We start from the raw sequence: 16,141 nt of genomic DNA, 5'->3' as shown, positions 1-16,141 counted from the left end.
AAGGCTCGCAATCACTTGTTGATCCATCGTTCCAAAATCCTATCCCCATACTCACCACCTTCCGTCCTTACCCTGATCGGGCCGGACACACTTTTCTATCAAGATGCCGCTGCAAACAATCCAAGAGGCCTTGACGGACCTAGTTCCCGCTTTCGTGCTCGATGTTAACGCACCCATTAACCCGAGGCCTGTGAGAACATGGATGATGGTTGATCCCAACGACGTCATGTACTGGCAAGGCTTTAACTTGGCCAACCTCAGAAACGCCTATGGTCACATTTTCGACCTTCCATGCCCCACATGCCCAGTGTCTGATGCACATCCTCGATTCGTTATCCAAACCCTCGATGAGCTCAAGCAGCATGGCATTGAGACTCTACATCATCTTCTTCAACGCCCCCTTCAGTATGCCATCCCCAAGCTCAGGCAGAATCTCCTTTGCTCCAAGCACGATGTTTTGTGTGACTATAAGGCGCCCCATACTCAAATTGACTGGATATGGGGCGTCTTTTATGCCTTGGATGATACGAATCTTGTCGTAAGCTGCTCTCGGCTGTCTGATACATTTACCTCGGAGGATCTACGTCTAAAGAAGCCAGATGCTATTTACACTCTCCGGCAGCTTGCCACATACGCTGCCATCGGAAAGACGCGATACGGCTTCATTCTCACTGACAAGGAAGTCGTCATTGTTCGCTTCCACGTAAAAGGTCGAAATATTGAAGAGTATGCAGTCGGGTGGGTGGCAATTCCATGGAGAGAAACCGGCATATACACACTGACGGCCCCCCTGGCTGTGTTTTCTCTGGTCTTGATGAGTTTAAACGATGACCATCGTCACATTTTGGTTGGTAATAACACGCTTCCCCTTGATGCTTGGATAAGAGAGAAACTCTGGGATGGAAAGGTCATCTTCTATCACCATCTCTCGGGACGGTGTGTGGACAAGTTGCCAGAGGGCGTTGGATTTTACTGGGAGCCGAAGAAGAAGAAGAAGAGGTCCGCTGTGTCGCACGCCATAGCGCTCGCTCGACGTTTGACCGAGCCTTTAGCGAACATCAATGAATAAAGGTGAGAAGGGTCGATTAGCTGGGATGAGAGATACCAAGGAGAATCAAGTTGCAGAAAGAGGCATAGGGGGTCTAATGAGATCATAATTTTGAAGTGAAATGTCTTGTTTCCGACACGTGGTGACAATATTATAAAGGAAAGAATCACAAAGGATAACCCAATTACTATTGTTTGGACATGTTTGATTTTTCGCAATTACAAACAGGAAAGAGAATCAACGCCAGTGACTGTTTTCCAAAGGCATGATGAGTTCTCAACAGAATCAAAATTAAACAGGTCCAGGGCCAAGTGGAAACAAGATAGACGCTTAGTCAAAAACAAGTGTGCTGAACTCCATGGCCCCCTTGACCTTGATCGGACCCGACTTGTTCTTCCTGTACACGAAAATGGCCAACTTTTGCGTGCCTCGCAGACTATCCTGATTGTTAAAGAACTCGACAGTGATGGGGATGGGCCTGTTCTGCGAGTGGTAACTGTAGCACTTGTCGACAACGCCTCCCAGCTGGGCAGGCAAGGACTGGCCCCATTGAACGTGGAAGATGTGCAGTTGGTCGCGCTCCCCGGGGATGAGCTGACTCCTTGCGACGTTCAGCTCGTTTGTTGTGGACTCCAGCCTCATCTTGACGTTGTCTCTGTCCCGCGCGTTGTCGTCTCGTTCAGCTGTACGGGTTTGAAGTTGTCCCCTGACATTGTTGAGCTCCTGCTCAATCACAACTCTCCTGTTCTCAGCCTCAGCTGCCTGTCTCTCCTTCGTCTTTAGTTGGCTTGTCAGCGTCTGATTTAAGCTATCACGGCTAGCCTCGGCTTGCTGAGCCTTGCTCATGGCCTCGGCAATCTTAGCATCACACTCTGCTCGCAGCTTGTCGACCTCAGCTCGCTGTTTTTCAAGTTCCTTCCGCATTTCCTCGTAGCTCTGCGTGACTTGAATCTTGCTGGAAACCCAGTTCTCGTCGTCGGATGGCGCTGCTGGAATAAACCCGCTCAGCCCAAGTTGGGCCTGCATCCCGACAGAGGGTGCCGTGGTGATTGGGGCGTAGTTGGGCTTGGCCACAGGCATGACGTCCTTCCAGACCTCTGCGGGAAGTAGGGTGGCAAAGTTGAAGTCCTTCTTGGAAACAGGCTCTTCGTCATCCAACTCGACGACTCCGTCAGAATCGGAAGCTGATGCCACATGGACGGCTACCTCGGTAGCCTCCGAGCCTGCCAGCTTGCCCAGAGCTCGCTGGATGATGGCAGTGACCTTATCAGAGCGATGCAACGCTGCCCAACTACTCTGACGTCTGAGGACACTGGGATCTCGGCTGAGGACGTTGATAGCCGTGATGATCTTGGATTGCTCCTCTCGCAAAGCGGACCGAACGCTAAGCAGGGTCTCCATCGATGTATCGAGAGCGTCCTTGACACCCATGCGAGGTTCAAAGCCGTCTCGGTAGTCAATTATGTTTTGAAGATCCTTGAGAAGCATCTTGTAGTCCATGTAGCTGTCAAACAGCTCGGCAGTGTAGCTGCTGACCTGGTCATACTCCAAGGCCTTGAACATCTTGTTGTGTGACCACTCGACAAAGGACCGGTTAGACTTGTACTTTGTCAAGATGGCCCAAGTGCGCTGTGGGCACTCCGAAACTCTCTTGGGGAATGCGGCGGCGGCTGCAAAGACAGAGCTGACATCCCAGAGTGTTGTCTCTGTTGATGGCGTTAGCTTCAGTGATGATAATGTCGCAACTGCATACTAACCGTCCTTGACTTGACCACCGCCCATCCATGCGACACTGACATGGCTTTCCGTGTTCTTCAAAGCCGTAGAAAGCTCGGTTGAAGAGTCGGAGCCGTAAGTGTTAAGAGTAAGCCCTTCGGCTGCCTTATCCTTGGCATCAAGGCCGGACTTGATGGCCTTGACCGTCGACTCAACCCGGCTCCTGTCAAGTACCTTCAGAGAAATGATGCCAGTAAACTCTCCACCCTTGATGAAGCCCGAGATGTACGAGTCACCGTACGACTCGTTGAAGAGTGTGGAACCAGGCTCGATACCATCGATGTGTTGGAATTCGGCATTCTCCTTGATGACAGTCGTCTGGTTTGTGACTTTGACGGTGACGACAATGTTGAGGTCGGCCATCTTGAAGGTAGTCTCATCGATAGTTGAGCTTGAACCACTGACAGCGACGGTGCCCTTCTTGATGGAAGAGCAGTATGAGACGTTCATGCCCTCCACTACATCACTGAGTTTCTCAACAACTCTGGCTGAGTAAGACACAATCTGCAGCAAAGGAGGTTAGATCATCACTTGGCTGATTTTTCGTGATACATACCTGAGCGGGACTCTCGATCGTCTTTGTTTGGTTCTGTTCACCTTGGTCGGACGACTTGACCAGAACAGCTCCATCGATGCAAAGTTCATGCGCTGCAAACCTGGGTTAGACTATTCTCAAGAGCTTCAAAATACTGGACCTACTGTAAGAATTGAAGCTATAAACCATGTCAGTAATTAGAGTCTCGCTTTGACGCAACATGCAACATACCCTTGCCCGATGCGCATGGCATCATTGTAGGGCGCTAGTATCATGCTCATGGTGAAATCTGTGGCAAACGAGAGGTTGAGCTGATGTTGTTGAGTGGTAGACGGAAGAAATGCTTGATATTATGAGGGAACACTCAAACCTCGGGCGGCATGGTTCAGCTTATATCTCGAATAGGTATTTACACATGAAAGCTCGAAAAGGTACGATGGAAAGCAAAATGTCCATTCCGCACAGCCGAAAAGCCCAGAACCATCCCACCGCATAGGGGCGAGCTGAGTTGAAACGTGGCGCCTAGAATATTGGCTGAACAATATCTACATTCCCGCTGATAGTCTGAAATACCTTGCCTAGATTGGAATTGAATACAGGGAATGGGAGTCTGGAACTCCAATGATGCATGGATGCAGTCGCTGGATTGCTTGGCTGGATTGCTTTTGAGTATCCCAGCCTCAAGGAGGTCGGCCTAGACCGCGCCTAGCCTCATTGTTACTGGTTACTTGCCGAGATGTTTACGGTGAGAATCTCGAATCCCGGCGAGCTAGTCAATGGCGAAAGGTTTAGCTTGTTGACCCCAGCACTTCGTATCTGCAGAAGCGGAACTAGCGAGATCTATCCTTGTTTCCCCACACGCAGCCACCATAACGAGGACTCGGATCTATTATTATGTATTTCTAAGGACATAGGGTAGACTCAAACAGAAAGTAAAGGAGACAGTATTTGTCTTGAGCATGCAAGAGGCTTGGTTTTAGTGATCGGCGTTCTCAGCCGCATTGCTGACATGCAGGTTATCTGCTATGATCAACTACCTCCTTGACTGTATCGAAACCCCTCGAAGATTAGACATCGTACGTTTTCGATGGTTATGGCTCTTTCTGTGAGACATGGCGAACTTTTTCGCATCGAATGTAAACACACATGACCCTGACTGCATGAGTGGCTTGCAGATGGACCATCTAGACTTGGAGCTGAAAGTTGGAGAGACGATATTGCCAAGAATATTGCCACGTCATTTAGAACAAAGTTTCTTTTCTCTGTCAATACAACCATAATGATAAGCTTGATTTCAATAAACATTGACGTTCTAGACGAGGTCAAGAGACCAGAATGCCGGTGTGGCTGGCTGGCCCTTCCGTGTCTCGGACTATCCTGAACCATTGGCAGCCCACAGCACTAGATCGGCGCAATGCGCCACAGCCGCACTCGCCTACTGAAGCGGAATTGTGAACCTTGTCGCCGTCAGGTAGCGAAGCCATCTGTCTATCCTACATCTCTGAAGGTACAGATACGAGTTGCTCTGGAATCGGGGGCGGTGGATATATGAACCTGCTGTCAACCCCTTCTCAAAACCAATCCGCTGTCCTAACATCGCTGTCACCACACACCATATCCTTTATCTTTCACTATGGCTCCCAAGATCGATAACAGCCCGCTCACTATAAAGCGGGATCCAGATGACCTTCCCGGTTCTCCGTCGCCACGTGAGTGTTCCAGCTGGATATTAGACTAGAGCAAGATAACTAACCCTCATGTGACCTAACTAGAGGGCACAAAATCGACACAGTCGTCTACATCTCAGGGAATAGAATCTACACATCCATCCACTACCCAAACAACGGAACCCACGCCGGGATCTACCCCCCAGGGAACCGGGTCTACACAGACACCTACCTCTCAGAGAACTGGACCGACTGGACCCAAGGTTGTTTCTACCCCTGTTGTGAAGCCCACTGGCGAGAAGGAGCAGCCTACTTCTGGAAGCAAAGCTGTCTCTACCCCGGTTCCCAAACCTGCCGGTGACGTGGACGAACCGGAGCCAGAGCCAGAAGAGGAGGAGAAAGAGAAGTCTGCGGAAGAGAACAAACCAGCGGGTGAAAAAGAAAAGGAGCCAACGGCAGCTGAAAAGGCAGCAGCTCTAGGTAAGGAAGCGGAGATTGATAAGGCAAAAGACCTGGTGAGCCTCACATTCACGTTGACACAAAACGAATAACTAACCAATTTAGGGCGTCAAGGACCTTATTGACTCGTCGAAAACCGCCAAGAAGTTTGAGTCAACAGAGAGAAAGTCGCAGGCGGAGGATGTCGCCGTGGGATCCGGAATTGTTGAAGGGGACAAGTAAGTTTTCTCAATTCCCTCTTCAACGTCATTATTAACGCATCCCAATCAGACACGCTGGCCAGTTGAGTGCGGAAGAATGGGAACACGTGCTGGAAAACTGCGGCGCCATGTATGGCTGGTGCATTGACCGTACGAAGAACCGCATTACTCGTGCTCCGAGACCTGGTAAGTTGACCTCACCGATGTTAAATATCTCCAACTAACGGTCCCGTAGCCTTCCAGCTGAAAACGCAGCAGGGTGTGGGAAACGTTGCGGAAACCGAATCCAAGCTTCGACCTTCGTTTAGCGTCAACGACAGCTCCCGCATCGACGTCTTGGTCAGCGCTCATGAGTTCGAGGAGAGCATGGCCGAGAATGATTTCAGTGCTCAATCTACTGAAGGCTCCGTTACTGGAGGTTTTGGCGGCTTTGGAGGATCGGTCAGCGCGGGCTACGCCACGTCGAAGTCAACCTCAACAGCGACATCTACCAACACCTACAGCAAGACCATGATCGCTAAGTTCCTGGTATGTGCCTCTATTCTTTGCTCTGCGATCACACTTCTAACTGATACAGTGCCCGAGAGCGGATGTGTATCTTCATGCCGCCACCTTGGAAGCAACACCTGAACTCAAGGCTGCCATCGAAAAGGTAAGGAAGACAAAGAACATCAAGGACCTACGTCAGCTCCAGAGCGACTTTGGCTATCTGTTCTGCCGCCGTGTCACTATGGGTGGACGCCTCCAGACAAAGAAGATCATGGAAGAGACGACGAGAACTTCAGAGCAGGAACAGAAGCAGTCCATGAAGGTATCTGTCGGAGTTGCCGTGACTACTCCGTGGGTCAGCTCGACCGTCAAGCACACGAATGAGTCTGGGAGCGCAAGTTCTTCATCGACGACGGATAAGAGGCAGGAGGAGCAGCATTTCTTTGAGGCTACAGGCGGCGATACCCTTCTCGCGACAAAGTAGGTTGACTGAGCAGACATGTTCCGATTGATGCTAACCATGGCCGCAGCCCTACGGCATGGGCCCCGACTGTCGGTAACCACAAGAACTGGCGTGTCATCGAGGTAAGCAACTCTTATCCACAGTTAGCCATGTACTAACACGATGCACTAGAGAGACTCTCTGACCTTGATGGTCGACGCCATCGCCAGCATGGACGGCCTCCAAGACGTCAAGGCAATCTTTGCTGGAGCCGTGCCCGTTTTGAGCAAGTATCTGGAGTTCTCGGACTCTCTTGACAAGAAGATCCGCCTCCGACTTACATCACCCAACAACGGGCTGTCCCTGTCTTACCTCAAGGACAGCGCCCAGAACGACACTTGGGCCCCTCCGCAGTACTATCTTGGGCATAGGCCAATGTGGTACACCACGCCTAGAGCCATGGCTATCGACCAGAACTTCTGGGGCAACCCGCGTGTCGTAGGAAAGGAGCTCGAGCCGCTATTCTCGCCAAGAAGGTAAAAATGACGCCCCTTTCCCAGCTATCCCCGAGCTAAACACTGATATTCTTTTTAAAGTTACCGGGCCCCTGCAATCTATGGGTACGCTACTAACAAGGTGGGCGAAGCTGATTTTGGCACGGCATACAATGAGCAATTCGCCAGCACGGTTTGGAGCATTGTCGCGCCGTACGATGAGGCTTTGTGCCACGAATCTCGAGTCATTCTACGATCTGAAACTCTGCAGTCCGAGAGTGTCTTGACCCATACTGTAAGTCAAGGAACATTTAGTCATTCAAAAACACTACTAATGACTGTCGAAGGAAGCAAGTGGCAAATCCGAAAACTTGAAGACATCCCTACCGTCAACACCCACCTCGTCCCTCATGATCTTCCGCAACCAGCAAGGTGTCTTCCTTCCCGGCATGTCCGACGATGATGGAATCCAAATTTGGCGCATCCTCAAGAAGGGCGCAGCACCCGGAGACAAGATCAACATCAAGGAAGGTGACCAAGTCCGCCTCGCTTGGCGTTTCAGTGATCAGACGTCTGGCTACAGGGACTTTACCGACGACGTCTTCGGGCGTCGGCGTACCAGCCCTCCCGAAGGCATGGAGGACGTCACACTATACATGAAGCTCCCATGGCCGCGGTTCGAGCCCCTGACTAGCCAGCCTGATCAGCAGACGACACTCCCGAACGCCCTCCTGATGAGTGAGAATTTCCAAGATAGCGATCAGCCAGCTCAACTCGGCCCCGTCAACACCGTCTACGCAAAGAAAACTCTCAAGCAGGACAGCCAGACTTTTGCGCTCCAGGACTGCACTTTCCGCCTTGATCTAGTGTCGAACCAGGGCCAAGGCGATGTGAATGATTATCTACTCCTAGGCATCATCCAAGATGCCCTCAAGTTCGACGTCAGCGTCGCAACGGCGAATTGGATTGAGAACATTAAGCGCCAGCAAGAGACTGCAGCTCAAGTCAATCGTCAAAAACTGCTGAGCCAGCAGAATGCGTCCAACGTTGCGCTGGGCCTCAGACAAGCGGTATGTCGTCCCCAAAGCTCAAGTGTTTTGATGGCAATCTAACATGGGGTCTTCCTCCTAGGTTCTTGGTCCGATTGCTCAGACCGGTTCAAATCAAGTTGCTTCTACAGTGGCCAGTGCAGTGCGAGCTTGATGTGAGATGCGTATAGAAGCTAGAGTTGCTGTTAGGTGGTGTCATTGACTTGATCCCGTTTGGCTCAAGATGAAGTTTAGCCAGGCCAGGGAATAAAACACTTCAAAGCTTGACTTTTCAGTACGTTAAGCGAGTAATCAAAACCACGTTTGTTGTGAATAGTTACTTCTTGGTGTTAATTGACCAAGCCATGTTCCTTTTGTCTCCCCACCCCAAGGCTCTTTGGAAACCATCAATTGGACAAAGGCCCTCACCCAGCCCTCGTCAAACAGCAGCTCCTCGATGGCTTCTTCCGTATCCTTTATTCTAAACTAGTGGACTAGCAACAGTCATTTGGCCGGCCCAAGGCGACCGAAATCAGGTTGCAGCATCCTTAGGTCTACCATCCTGCTCGTCGAGTCCATCGATGAACAAAAAGAGTTTCCCAGATTGACCCTTGGCAAGCTTCAAAAGTCCTGTTTGCATTTCTGGTACAGATGGCATCGAGATCTCGCCCTTCAGTTCATCCTCGGTCGCAAGGGCCTCCTACCACACTTTGGGCATACAGTCTCAATCAAGTCACATTGTTGATGCAAGACTGGATACAGAAGCCCAAGAAACAGCCCCTCCTAGGTTTGTTGCTCGGGCATCCTCGGATGATAAAAGAAATAGGCCAATTAGAATTATCTTGCCTTATGGCGAGCACGCACTTTATGCGGAGTTAATACAGTTATCAATACAGTGAAACCCTTGAGAAGAAGTCAACGGCAGTGAGTGGCCAAGGACACACTCCACCAGTGTCGATTTGCCACTACCCCCAGTCGCAGGGGTCTTCCTATTCCGGGCCTCTCTTGGGAGGAGGCAAGGCCCTGGAAAACGTACCTACATGAGCACCGCTGACGGATTCCCTTCGATCGTCGATCCCTCTAAACCCGAGCCGTTGAAGAGTCCGACTTTTCCTTTCTTTTTGCAGTCCGAATTGCTCGTTGGACTGCTTCAAGAGCATACGGCATGCCAGAAGCCGCTTTCAAAATCTGCTTGAGGCGTTGGATGCGCGTGTCTGGAACCAGATCATGAAGTCGTGAGTTGAGGTAGCAGAGCTCCTGGAGCAACTGCCCGAACTTGTCCTTGTCGCGTATAACCCAGCAACACCTATCCTTGACACCGAGTTTCTTGGCTTCCTTGCCTCCCTTCAGAGTACTCTTGCTCAAATCAACTTGATCGAACCTTCGAAAAAAGCGCTCCATTCGCGACGCACGAGCTTTGGGTAGGTTGACGTCAGCGAACGAGGTCCTGTCGATGCTCAGGCCGCGACGTTCAAGTCCGTATCGGCTTTCCAGGGCCTTTGCTTCCCCTAACAGAGTCTTGATGCTAGATAGGACTCCAGCGACGGTTGTATTAAGATCTTTGTCATCCAACCGTCTGTCCCATTTCCGTGGCTTCGCCAAACCAACGCGGTCTGCCCATTTGAAGAAGAGCCTTTTCTCGGCATTCAGCTTCGTTGTAAGCAATGCTGCGTCCTCGCCGGGAGACATATCTGCTGAGATCATCAAATAGAGATCGATGCAATCTTTGAGAGTACCAATTAGGGCTGCCACCCCGACCGCAAGCCCTACAGCTTCCATGGTGACGTAGAGATGCTGAGCTGTGGACCGAGGGAGGGATATGGAAGAAAGAAGCTAGCGAGGGAGGGGTGGTTGGTATCATTAGCAATGTATTGACAGCCTACATTTAAGCTTAACTAGGCAGAGAGGCCTCAGCGAAAGCCTAAAGGGCTGTGCTCCCTGTTTTACAGCCCGGCTGAGGTCAATTTGGTGATGAAAGTGCATCAGACTGTGACCAAAGGCGTGCGCAGTATGGTTGTCAGCTGTCACTCTTGGCGCTCTATGCCCCATGCCAGCCGTGAATTCTGCCTCCGTCAGGTCAGCAGGTTCAGCCGCTATTCCCAGCAAATATCCATTTTAGTTAGTGCCTAGAGAACCCTGTCAGAATACACAGAATATCCACTTCCCTTTTCTTTATTCATCCCGGTACTTCTCTTCATGTGGACAAACGACGGGGAGTCCAGGGGTACCTTAAGTTCTAGGCTGTCTACTTTTAGACATGCATTATCACTGATCACTCTTATCTGACTTTGGCGGGCTTGATCACAGGAGAGGTGAGTTGATTACAATATGTGAATAAATACAAAATCTATGACCGAACCCAGTCTAATGTCTAGTCTATCTTTCTATGAAAGAAAATTATGTTATTTGGGACCTAGCAGGTTCCCTTTTACTCGGCCTTCTTGGAGGTCTTCGTACGGAGCTTCATCAGAACGTACACCAAAGCGTACGAGCTAATGGCAAAGATGACAACTATGGCCGCATCCCGCCAGCCATAGTAGTACTCCTTCAGGTTAAGGGTTCGTAGGTAATCCTCACCCTTGGTGTAAGAGCACACCTTGCACTCAGACGTCGCGTCCGGGTTGACGAGGTTGCTGATCATGCCCAGGCCCTGGCCGAGGTAGTCCTCCAGATACTCGCCGCAGGTCGTTCCATTGGGTGGGTCGAAACGCGCAAACTCCTTTTCGGAGCACTTAATGTCGGAGCCCCAGATGTCAAAGACAAGCATGCTGCCCATGAGGTAGTTGAAGGGGTTGAGCCAGTACATCCAGTACCGCCAGAATGACTGGATCTGCTGGTAAGGCACCAACACACCACAGAAAGAGACAAGGGTACCCAGGAGGAGGGGGTTAACCAAGGAAGCAAAGACCTCGTTGGGCGCGTAGGCGGCGACAAACTGGCCGATACCAGTGTAGACAAACTCATACATGAGCATGACGAAAAAGGTTGATCCGGCGCGCGAAGAATCATCCGGGAAGCCAACAGTGTAGTACCAGCAGACATAGTAGAAAACGGCGCAAAGGACGAGGTAGGGGACTTCAGAAACGATCAAGCCCGTAACAAAGGCAATCCATGAGTACATCTTGGACTTCTTCTCTCGCGTCTCAAAGATGTCGCGTCGATGGATGAACAGGGGCTGGAGCTGGGCCATGACACCAGGAGCGACAAAGATGAAGTTGAAAACGGTAAACAGCTTAAGCTGAAGCTCACCAACGGAGGATCCAATGTTCCAGAATGTGAAACCGTTGAACAGGGCCGAAGAGATGTGCAGTAGAAGCTTGTTGTTGATGTAGTCGGTGTTGCGGTACAGAGACAAGTTCATGCGCTGGGTAACAAGTCTGATCTGCTCCAACAGACTAGTAGCGAACTCATTTCCGTCGTCAACAGTTCCAGGGGGCTTGGAAGCAGCGTCCGAGATGATGTGGTCAAGTTCCTTTTCGACAGCATCGTGCTCAGGAGACGATAGCCAAACCTGGTTCCAGTCCTTGCCCTGGGACAAGTGTCCAGAGACAACATCAATCATATGCTCGGCAGGGTTGACGTCCTGAGGGCAAGGAGCGCCGTAGCGGCCAAAGTACTCTCGAACCGTCTTGGCCTGTTCACCAATCTCGCCAAAGTAGACAGTCTTGCCACCCTTGGCAAGCAGAAGGAGGGTATCGAACTGGGCAAAGAGCTGGGCGGAAGGCTGGTGGATGGTGACGAGAACAGCTTGGCCAACGCCGGCCAGCTTGCGCAAGAATCGGACAGTATTGTAAGCAGACTGGCCATCGAGACCAGAAGTAGGCTCATCAAGGAAGATAAGAATGCTAGGCTTAGAAACCAGTTCGACACCAATGGTGACACGCTTGCGCTGCTCGACACTGAGACCAGCACCGACCTCGCCAATAAGAGTATCCGCAAGATCGTGGAGTTCCAGAAGGTCAATGATGGTATCCACATACTTGAGCTTCTCCTCACGGGGCGTGTCGCGGCTTTGTCGCAGAAGGGCAGAGAACTCGAGAGCCTCGCGAACGGTGGCGAAGGGTTCGTGGACATCCAGCTGTTCACAGTAACCGGCAGATCGTTGGAAAGAAACAGGCAGGGGTCGGCCGTCAACCATGATCGAGCCGTGAATGGTTCCCTCGGTCTTTCGCTGAGCCAGAACGTCCAGAAGGGTAGTCTTTCCAGCTCCAGAGGCACCCATGAGGGCACCCAGCATGCCAGGCTTGACCCAACCTTGAACATTATCCAGCAAGGTGCGGTCTCCAGAAGGTGTCTTGACAGTGTATGTGAGGTTCTTCCATGTGAAGACAGAGGTGTTGCGAACAAGGTCCTCTCGATCCGAGTTGCTGCCTGTATCGTCGGCGACAACGCCATCTCGGTTGCTCACAGCCTTCTTCTCGCTGACTTGTCCCTCCTCATCGGCCTGGCGAAGCGCAGCGGTGATGTGGGCATTTTCTCGGGGAATGAGCAGACTGGGACCATCCTCGGAAGCGTTATGCCACTTGGAGGTCGCGATGACTGTGAGGACAACAAAGAGAACCCACCAAGCCCAGACAATTCCAAAGTTCCTCCACAGGTGAGAGTGACCATATGACAATGAGGCCAAGTAGTCATCACCAGTAACGAAGTTCTGACCGGGTCGTGCTCCACCAACGCCAGCACAAGCCTGGTGGTCGGCGTTGTTGAAGCTAGGCCCGCTGGGCACAAGGTTGGGTCCGACACAAGGAATGATCTTGTTGTGGAACTCGTTGGAAAGAAGTGCATCAAAGCCATAGGCCATGGGGTTGATCCAGAAGATCCAAACGAACCAAGGGTGCATCTGGGGCTTCTGAATCATGTAACCAGAGTAGATGATGGTTGCTGAGATGAGGAAACCAGAAACCTTGGAGGCGCCATCAAAGGTGCTGAATCCGGCACCAACAGCTCTGAAAAGCGCAGTCATACACTACAGAACCAAGTTAGTAATGAGAGCCGAGAGTATGAATGCTTCACTTACCATAGTGATAGCAACCAAGATAACCCAGAATGTGAAGAAAGCTCCGGCAGTCGAGGTCAGGCCAACCATGAAGTACAGGATGATAGAGAATGTCGAGACTTGGAACAAAATAACCGGGATATCAGCTGTGATCTGAGCGATACAGAACGCGGCAGGGTGGAAAAAGGCAAACGACTTGTGCTTGAGAAGTACCGGACGACCAGTAAAGGAGTCGGTAACCTCAGACATGGACAGAAGAGAGTTGAACAGGATGGCAAAAAAGCAGGCACCGGACTTGATGAACAGACCACCAGAAGTGTTGGGGGCGTTGTAGAACAGAGAACCGGCGATGAGGGCTTGGATGATGGTGGACACCTGCTTGATGATGAAGGTGGCCTTGTCTCCAAGCAAGATCTGATACTGGCGCTGGACACAAGCCTTGACCTGCTGGACGAAGCCAACTGTCATGGGATCCTTGTCGGCCAGCTTCTTGTCCTTCTCTTGGCGAACACCCTCCTTAAAGAGTCTAGTCCTCTCCTTAGCGGCATCCGTTGTTGGGTAGTCGTACTCGGCAATCATGCGCTGGTAGATGGGTGACTTTTCGTACTCGACCCGAAGCATATCCGCATTTCGCGGGAACCGGTTCTCAAACTCGGGGCGAACATCTCGCTCGGTTGGGACAGTGACACCAGTGAGGTAGTCAGCGACGTTGGCACCATGTTGGCAGATGAAACCCATGCTCTCCATGAAAGGTCGAGCCTCCTTCAGAGGGCCATAGTAGACCTCCTTTCCTTCGTCCAGGACAAGAACCTTGTCAAACAAGTCGTAGATACCGTTACCAGCTTGGTAGAGAGTGACGATGGAAGCCAGGCCGAGGACATCGGTCATCGCTCGAATCGCCTTGGTGTACTCAAGAGCTCTGGATAAGGTTAGTACGTCAATGGATAAGAAAGTGTTGCATATACTCACGTGCTAGCATCCAGACCGCGGGTGGAGTTATCCCAGCAGAACACGGAACCTCGAGTAGTCAAGGTCTCAATGATGGATACTCGCTTGCGCTCACCACCAGAAACACCTCGGATGAAGGCGTTGCCGACCTTGGTGTCGTGGGTGTGCTCAATCCCCATGGATTGAAGAAGGAAGTCGCGTGTCTCAACCCTCATCTCCTCGGCAGATGTCACCCCGTCGGGGAGCTGGAAGGGTACCTTGAGCCGGGTTGCGAAATCCATCGTTTGTCCAACAGTGAGGGATGGGAAGAACAGCTCCTCCTCTGTGTTCATCACGATCTGGCCTCTGTAGGTCTTGGCCTCCTCAGCTGTCATGGATCCGTAATGAACATCACCAGAAACAGAGGCGTAGCCTCGTCGATGGTTGGCGATCATGTTGAGAAGAGTTGTGCATCCAGAGCCAGGCCGACCAAGAACGAGGAGCATCTCTCCAGGCTTGACGCATCCGTGGCTGTTGTCGAGGATAGTCTTCAAGGGTGGCTTGTGGCGGGACTCTTTAACAAGCTTCGGGATGTTGAACTGGGAGACGACGTTTTCGTGAATAGCGGCATCGGCAGTGACGACCTCGACGTTGAGGTTTTGCCAAGTGACACCAAGTTCGCGGTCGGGGAAGCCAGAAGATCTGTCGCGTTCCTTGAAAGCGGCCACCTTGGGCTTCAGAGCCCAGTCGGAATCATTGTTTTCGAGTTCGTTCATAGGGGTCTTGTCATAGACCGTCTGGGAGTCGCTGTCGTTGGAGTCCATGGTGAGTGTCTGGGCAATGGCCCCGTCCTGGCTAAGGATGCTAGCCGCAATCCCCTGTCGTACAATGGGTGAATGCCTTTAAGTTTGAAAAACAAATGGCTACTAGTTTGACAAGGTTGAAACTGCCATTTTCAGCAGAGGGAGGCCAAGGCCAGGTTTTAAAAGAAGGGAGGCGCTGCGTAAATACTAATCAGGACCCATCAGTCGGAGGTGTTGGCTGAATGGTGACAACAACATGGAGGATAGCGGGCTTTCTCGGGAGTCCGACGGCGACTCGAGATTGACGAATAGAAGCATTCGATTTGCCGATTTTGAATGAGCCTCAACTCTAGCGGATCCAATAGATCCACATGTCTCTGACACACTGCTTGACTTCTTGGGACACATGCTCGCATTCGCAGCGCTGTCGCCGCTTAGTCATTAGCCGAGATGGTGTTGGGATACGCGAAAAGAAACACTCTCAAGACGCAATCAGGGAGCAGACGCGGTCCGTGGCATCCGATTGAGATAGAAAAGATGGGTCTAATGCAGTGGGATATTCCACTCTGCTCGATAAGCATGTGCGTGTGGGGAGCGCGGAGAACGGACACGAACGTCAAGATAAAAGCGAAGGTCGGTGCCTGAAAGAGCCCTCAGATGCGTGAAAGGTCCGGGCACGGCGGAACAATTACAATGTCGGCCTTGGTAAGTAGCGAAGTCCGGGATGACGTAGGTGCCAAGATCTGTCAAAAAGCCGCCGATTGCTTCGTATCTGAGCCCCATCGGCTCCGATTGACCGGGTTGACGAGAGGTTTTTGTGATGCGAAGCGTGTTGGCCGGAAAGATGCGCAAAGCTCGATGCCGCTGAGTCAGCGGTGATTTGAGTTTGTTTGGGTGAAGTGGATCGCACCTCCCACAATCCCACATGGAAAGCGGGCCATCTGCCGAGATTGTGGATCAATGCGGGAAGGTTAGCGCTGACGGGATTTCAAGCTAATCCCTTTTTGTCGTAACCACCGCTGAGTCAGCGGAAGTTGGACAATCGATCCATTTCCCCCCTCCGCGTCACGGCGTCACCACCCCCAGCTCTGAATCTTGAAACTCGTTTTGTTGGTCTCGGGCTTTCGCGTTCGGGGTTTCAGAAGACGTGTCCGGACTTACCGACTCCGTTCGGGACTGACACATAGCTATCACTTCCGCCGCCCTCCCTGGACTCGAGTCCGGCAAAAGCCAGCTTTAGGGCTCTTGGGCTTGTCTCCTGCATCTCTTTGTTGCCT

General features: G+C 51.5%; 3 protein-coding genes and 2 pseudogenes across 5 annotated transcripts, besides 2 other annotated features; 2 read left to right on the top strand and 3 right to left on the bottom strand.

Annotated features, from left to right (window-relative positions):
• Positions 1-103: 103 nt before the first annotated feature.
• NCS57_00431700 (uncharacterized protein) lies at positions 104-1,069 on the top strand (the record flags this gene model as incomplete). The annotated part of the gene is made up of 1 exon (XM_053054280.1): positions 104-1,069. One exon carries the CDS (start codon positions 104-106, stop codon positions 1,067-1,069), a length of 966 nt encoding a protein of 321 aa, XP_052916440.1.
• Positions 1,070-1,378: 309 nt separating this feature from the next.
• NCS57_00431600 (uncharacterized protein) lies at positions 1,379-3,640 on the bottom strand (the record flags this gene model as incomplete). The annotated part of the gene is made up of 5 exons (XM_053054279.1): positions 1,379-2,754; positions 2,806-3,328; positions 3,381-3,472; positions 3,524-3,537; positions 3,591-3,640. 5 exons carry the CDS (start codon positions 3,638-3,640, stop codon positions 1,379-1,381), a joined length of 2,055 nt encoding a protein of 684 aa, XP_052916439.1.
• Positions 3,641-4,992: 1,352 nt separating this feature from the next.
• On the top strand, positions 4,993-8,180 carry NCS57_00431500 (annotated as a pseudogene). Its single transcript has 10 exons — positions 4,993-5,068; positions 5,132-5,541; positions 5,591-5,703; positions 5,756-5,871; positions 5,921-6,213; positions 6,263-6,654; positions 6,705-6,759; positions 6,809-7,152; positions 7,213-7,405; positions 7,458-8,180.
• Positions 4,993-8,180: a sequence feature.
• A 1,038-nt stretch (positions 8,181-9,218) lies between these two features.
• Positions 9,219-9,917, bottom strand: NCS57_00431400 (uncharacterized protein; the record flags this gene model as incomplete). Its single annotated transcript, XM_053054278.1, has 1 exon — positions 9,219-9,917. One exon carries the CDS (start codon positions 9,915-9,917, stop codon positions 9,219-9,221), a length of 699 nt encoding a protein of 232 aa, XP_052916438.1.
• Positions 9,918-10,566: 649 nt separating this feature from the next.
• Positions 10,567-14,939, bottom strand: NCS57_00431300 (annotated as a pseudogene). Its single transcript has 3 exons — positions 14,104-14,939; positions 13,156-14,053; positions 10,567-13,104 (listed from the first exon to the last, which is right to left on the bottom strand).
• Positions 10,567-14,939: a sequence feature.
• Positions 14,940-16,141: the final 1,202 nt, after the last annotated feature.

This window comes from Fusarium keratoplasticum, chromosome 3 (assembly GCF_025433545.1).
Source record: "Fusarium keratoplasticum isolate Fu6.1 chromosome 3, whole genome shotgun sequence".
In the NCBI taxonomy this organism is placed as follows: domain Eukaryota; kingdom Fungi; phylum Ascomycota; class Sordariomycetes; order Hypocreales; family Nectriaceae; genus Fusarium; species Fusarium keratoplasticum.
The sequence above is the reverse complement of the archived record's forward strand: the minus strand, read 5'-3'. Positions and strand labels throughout refer to the sequence as shown.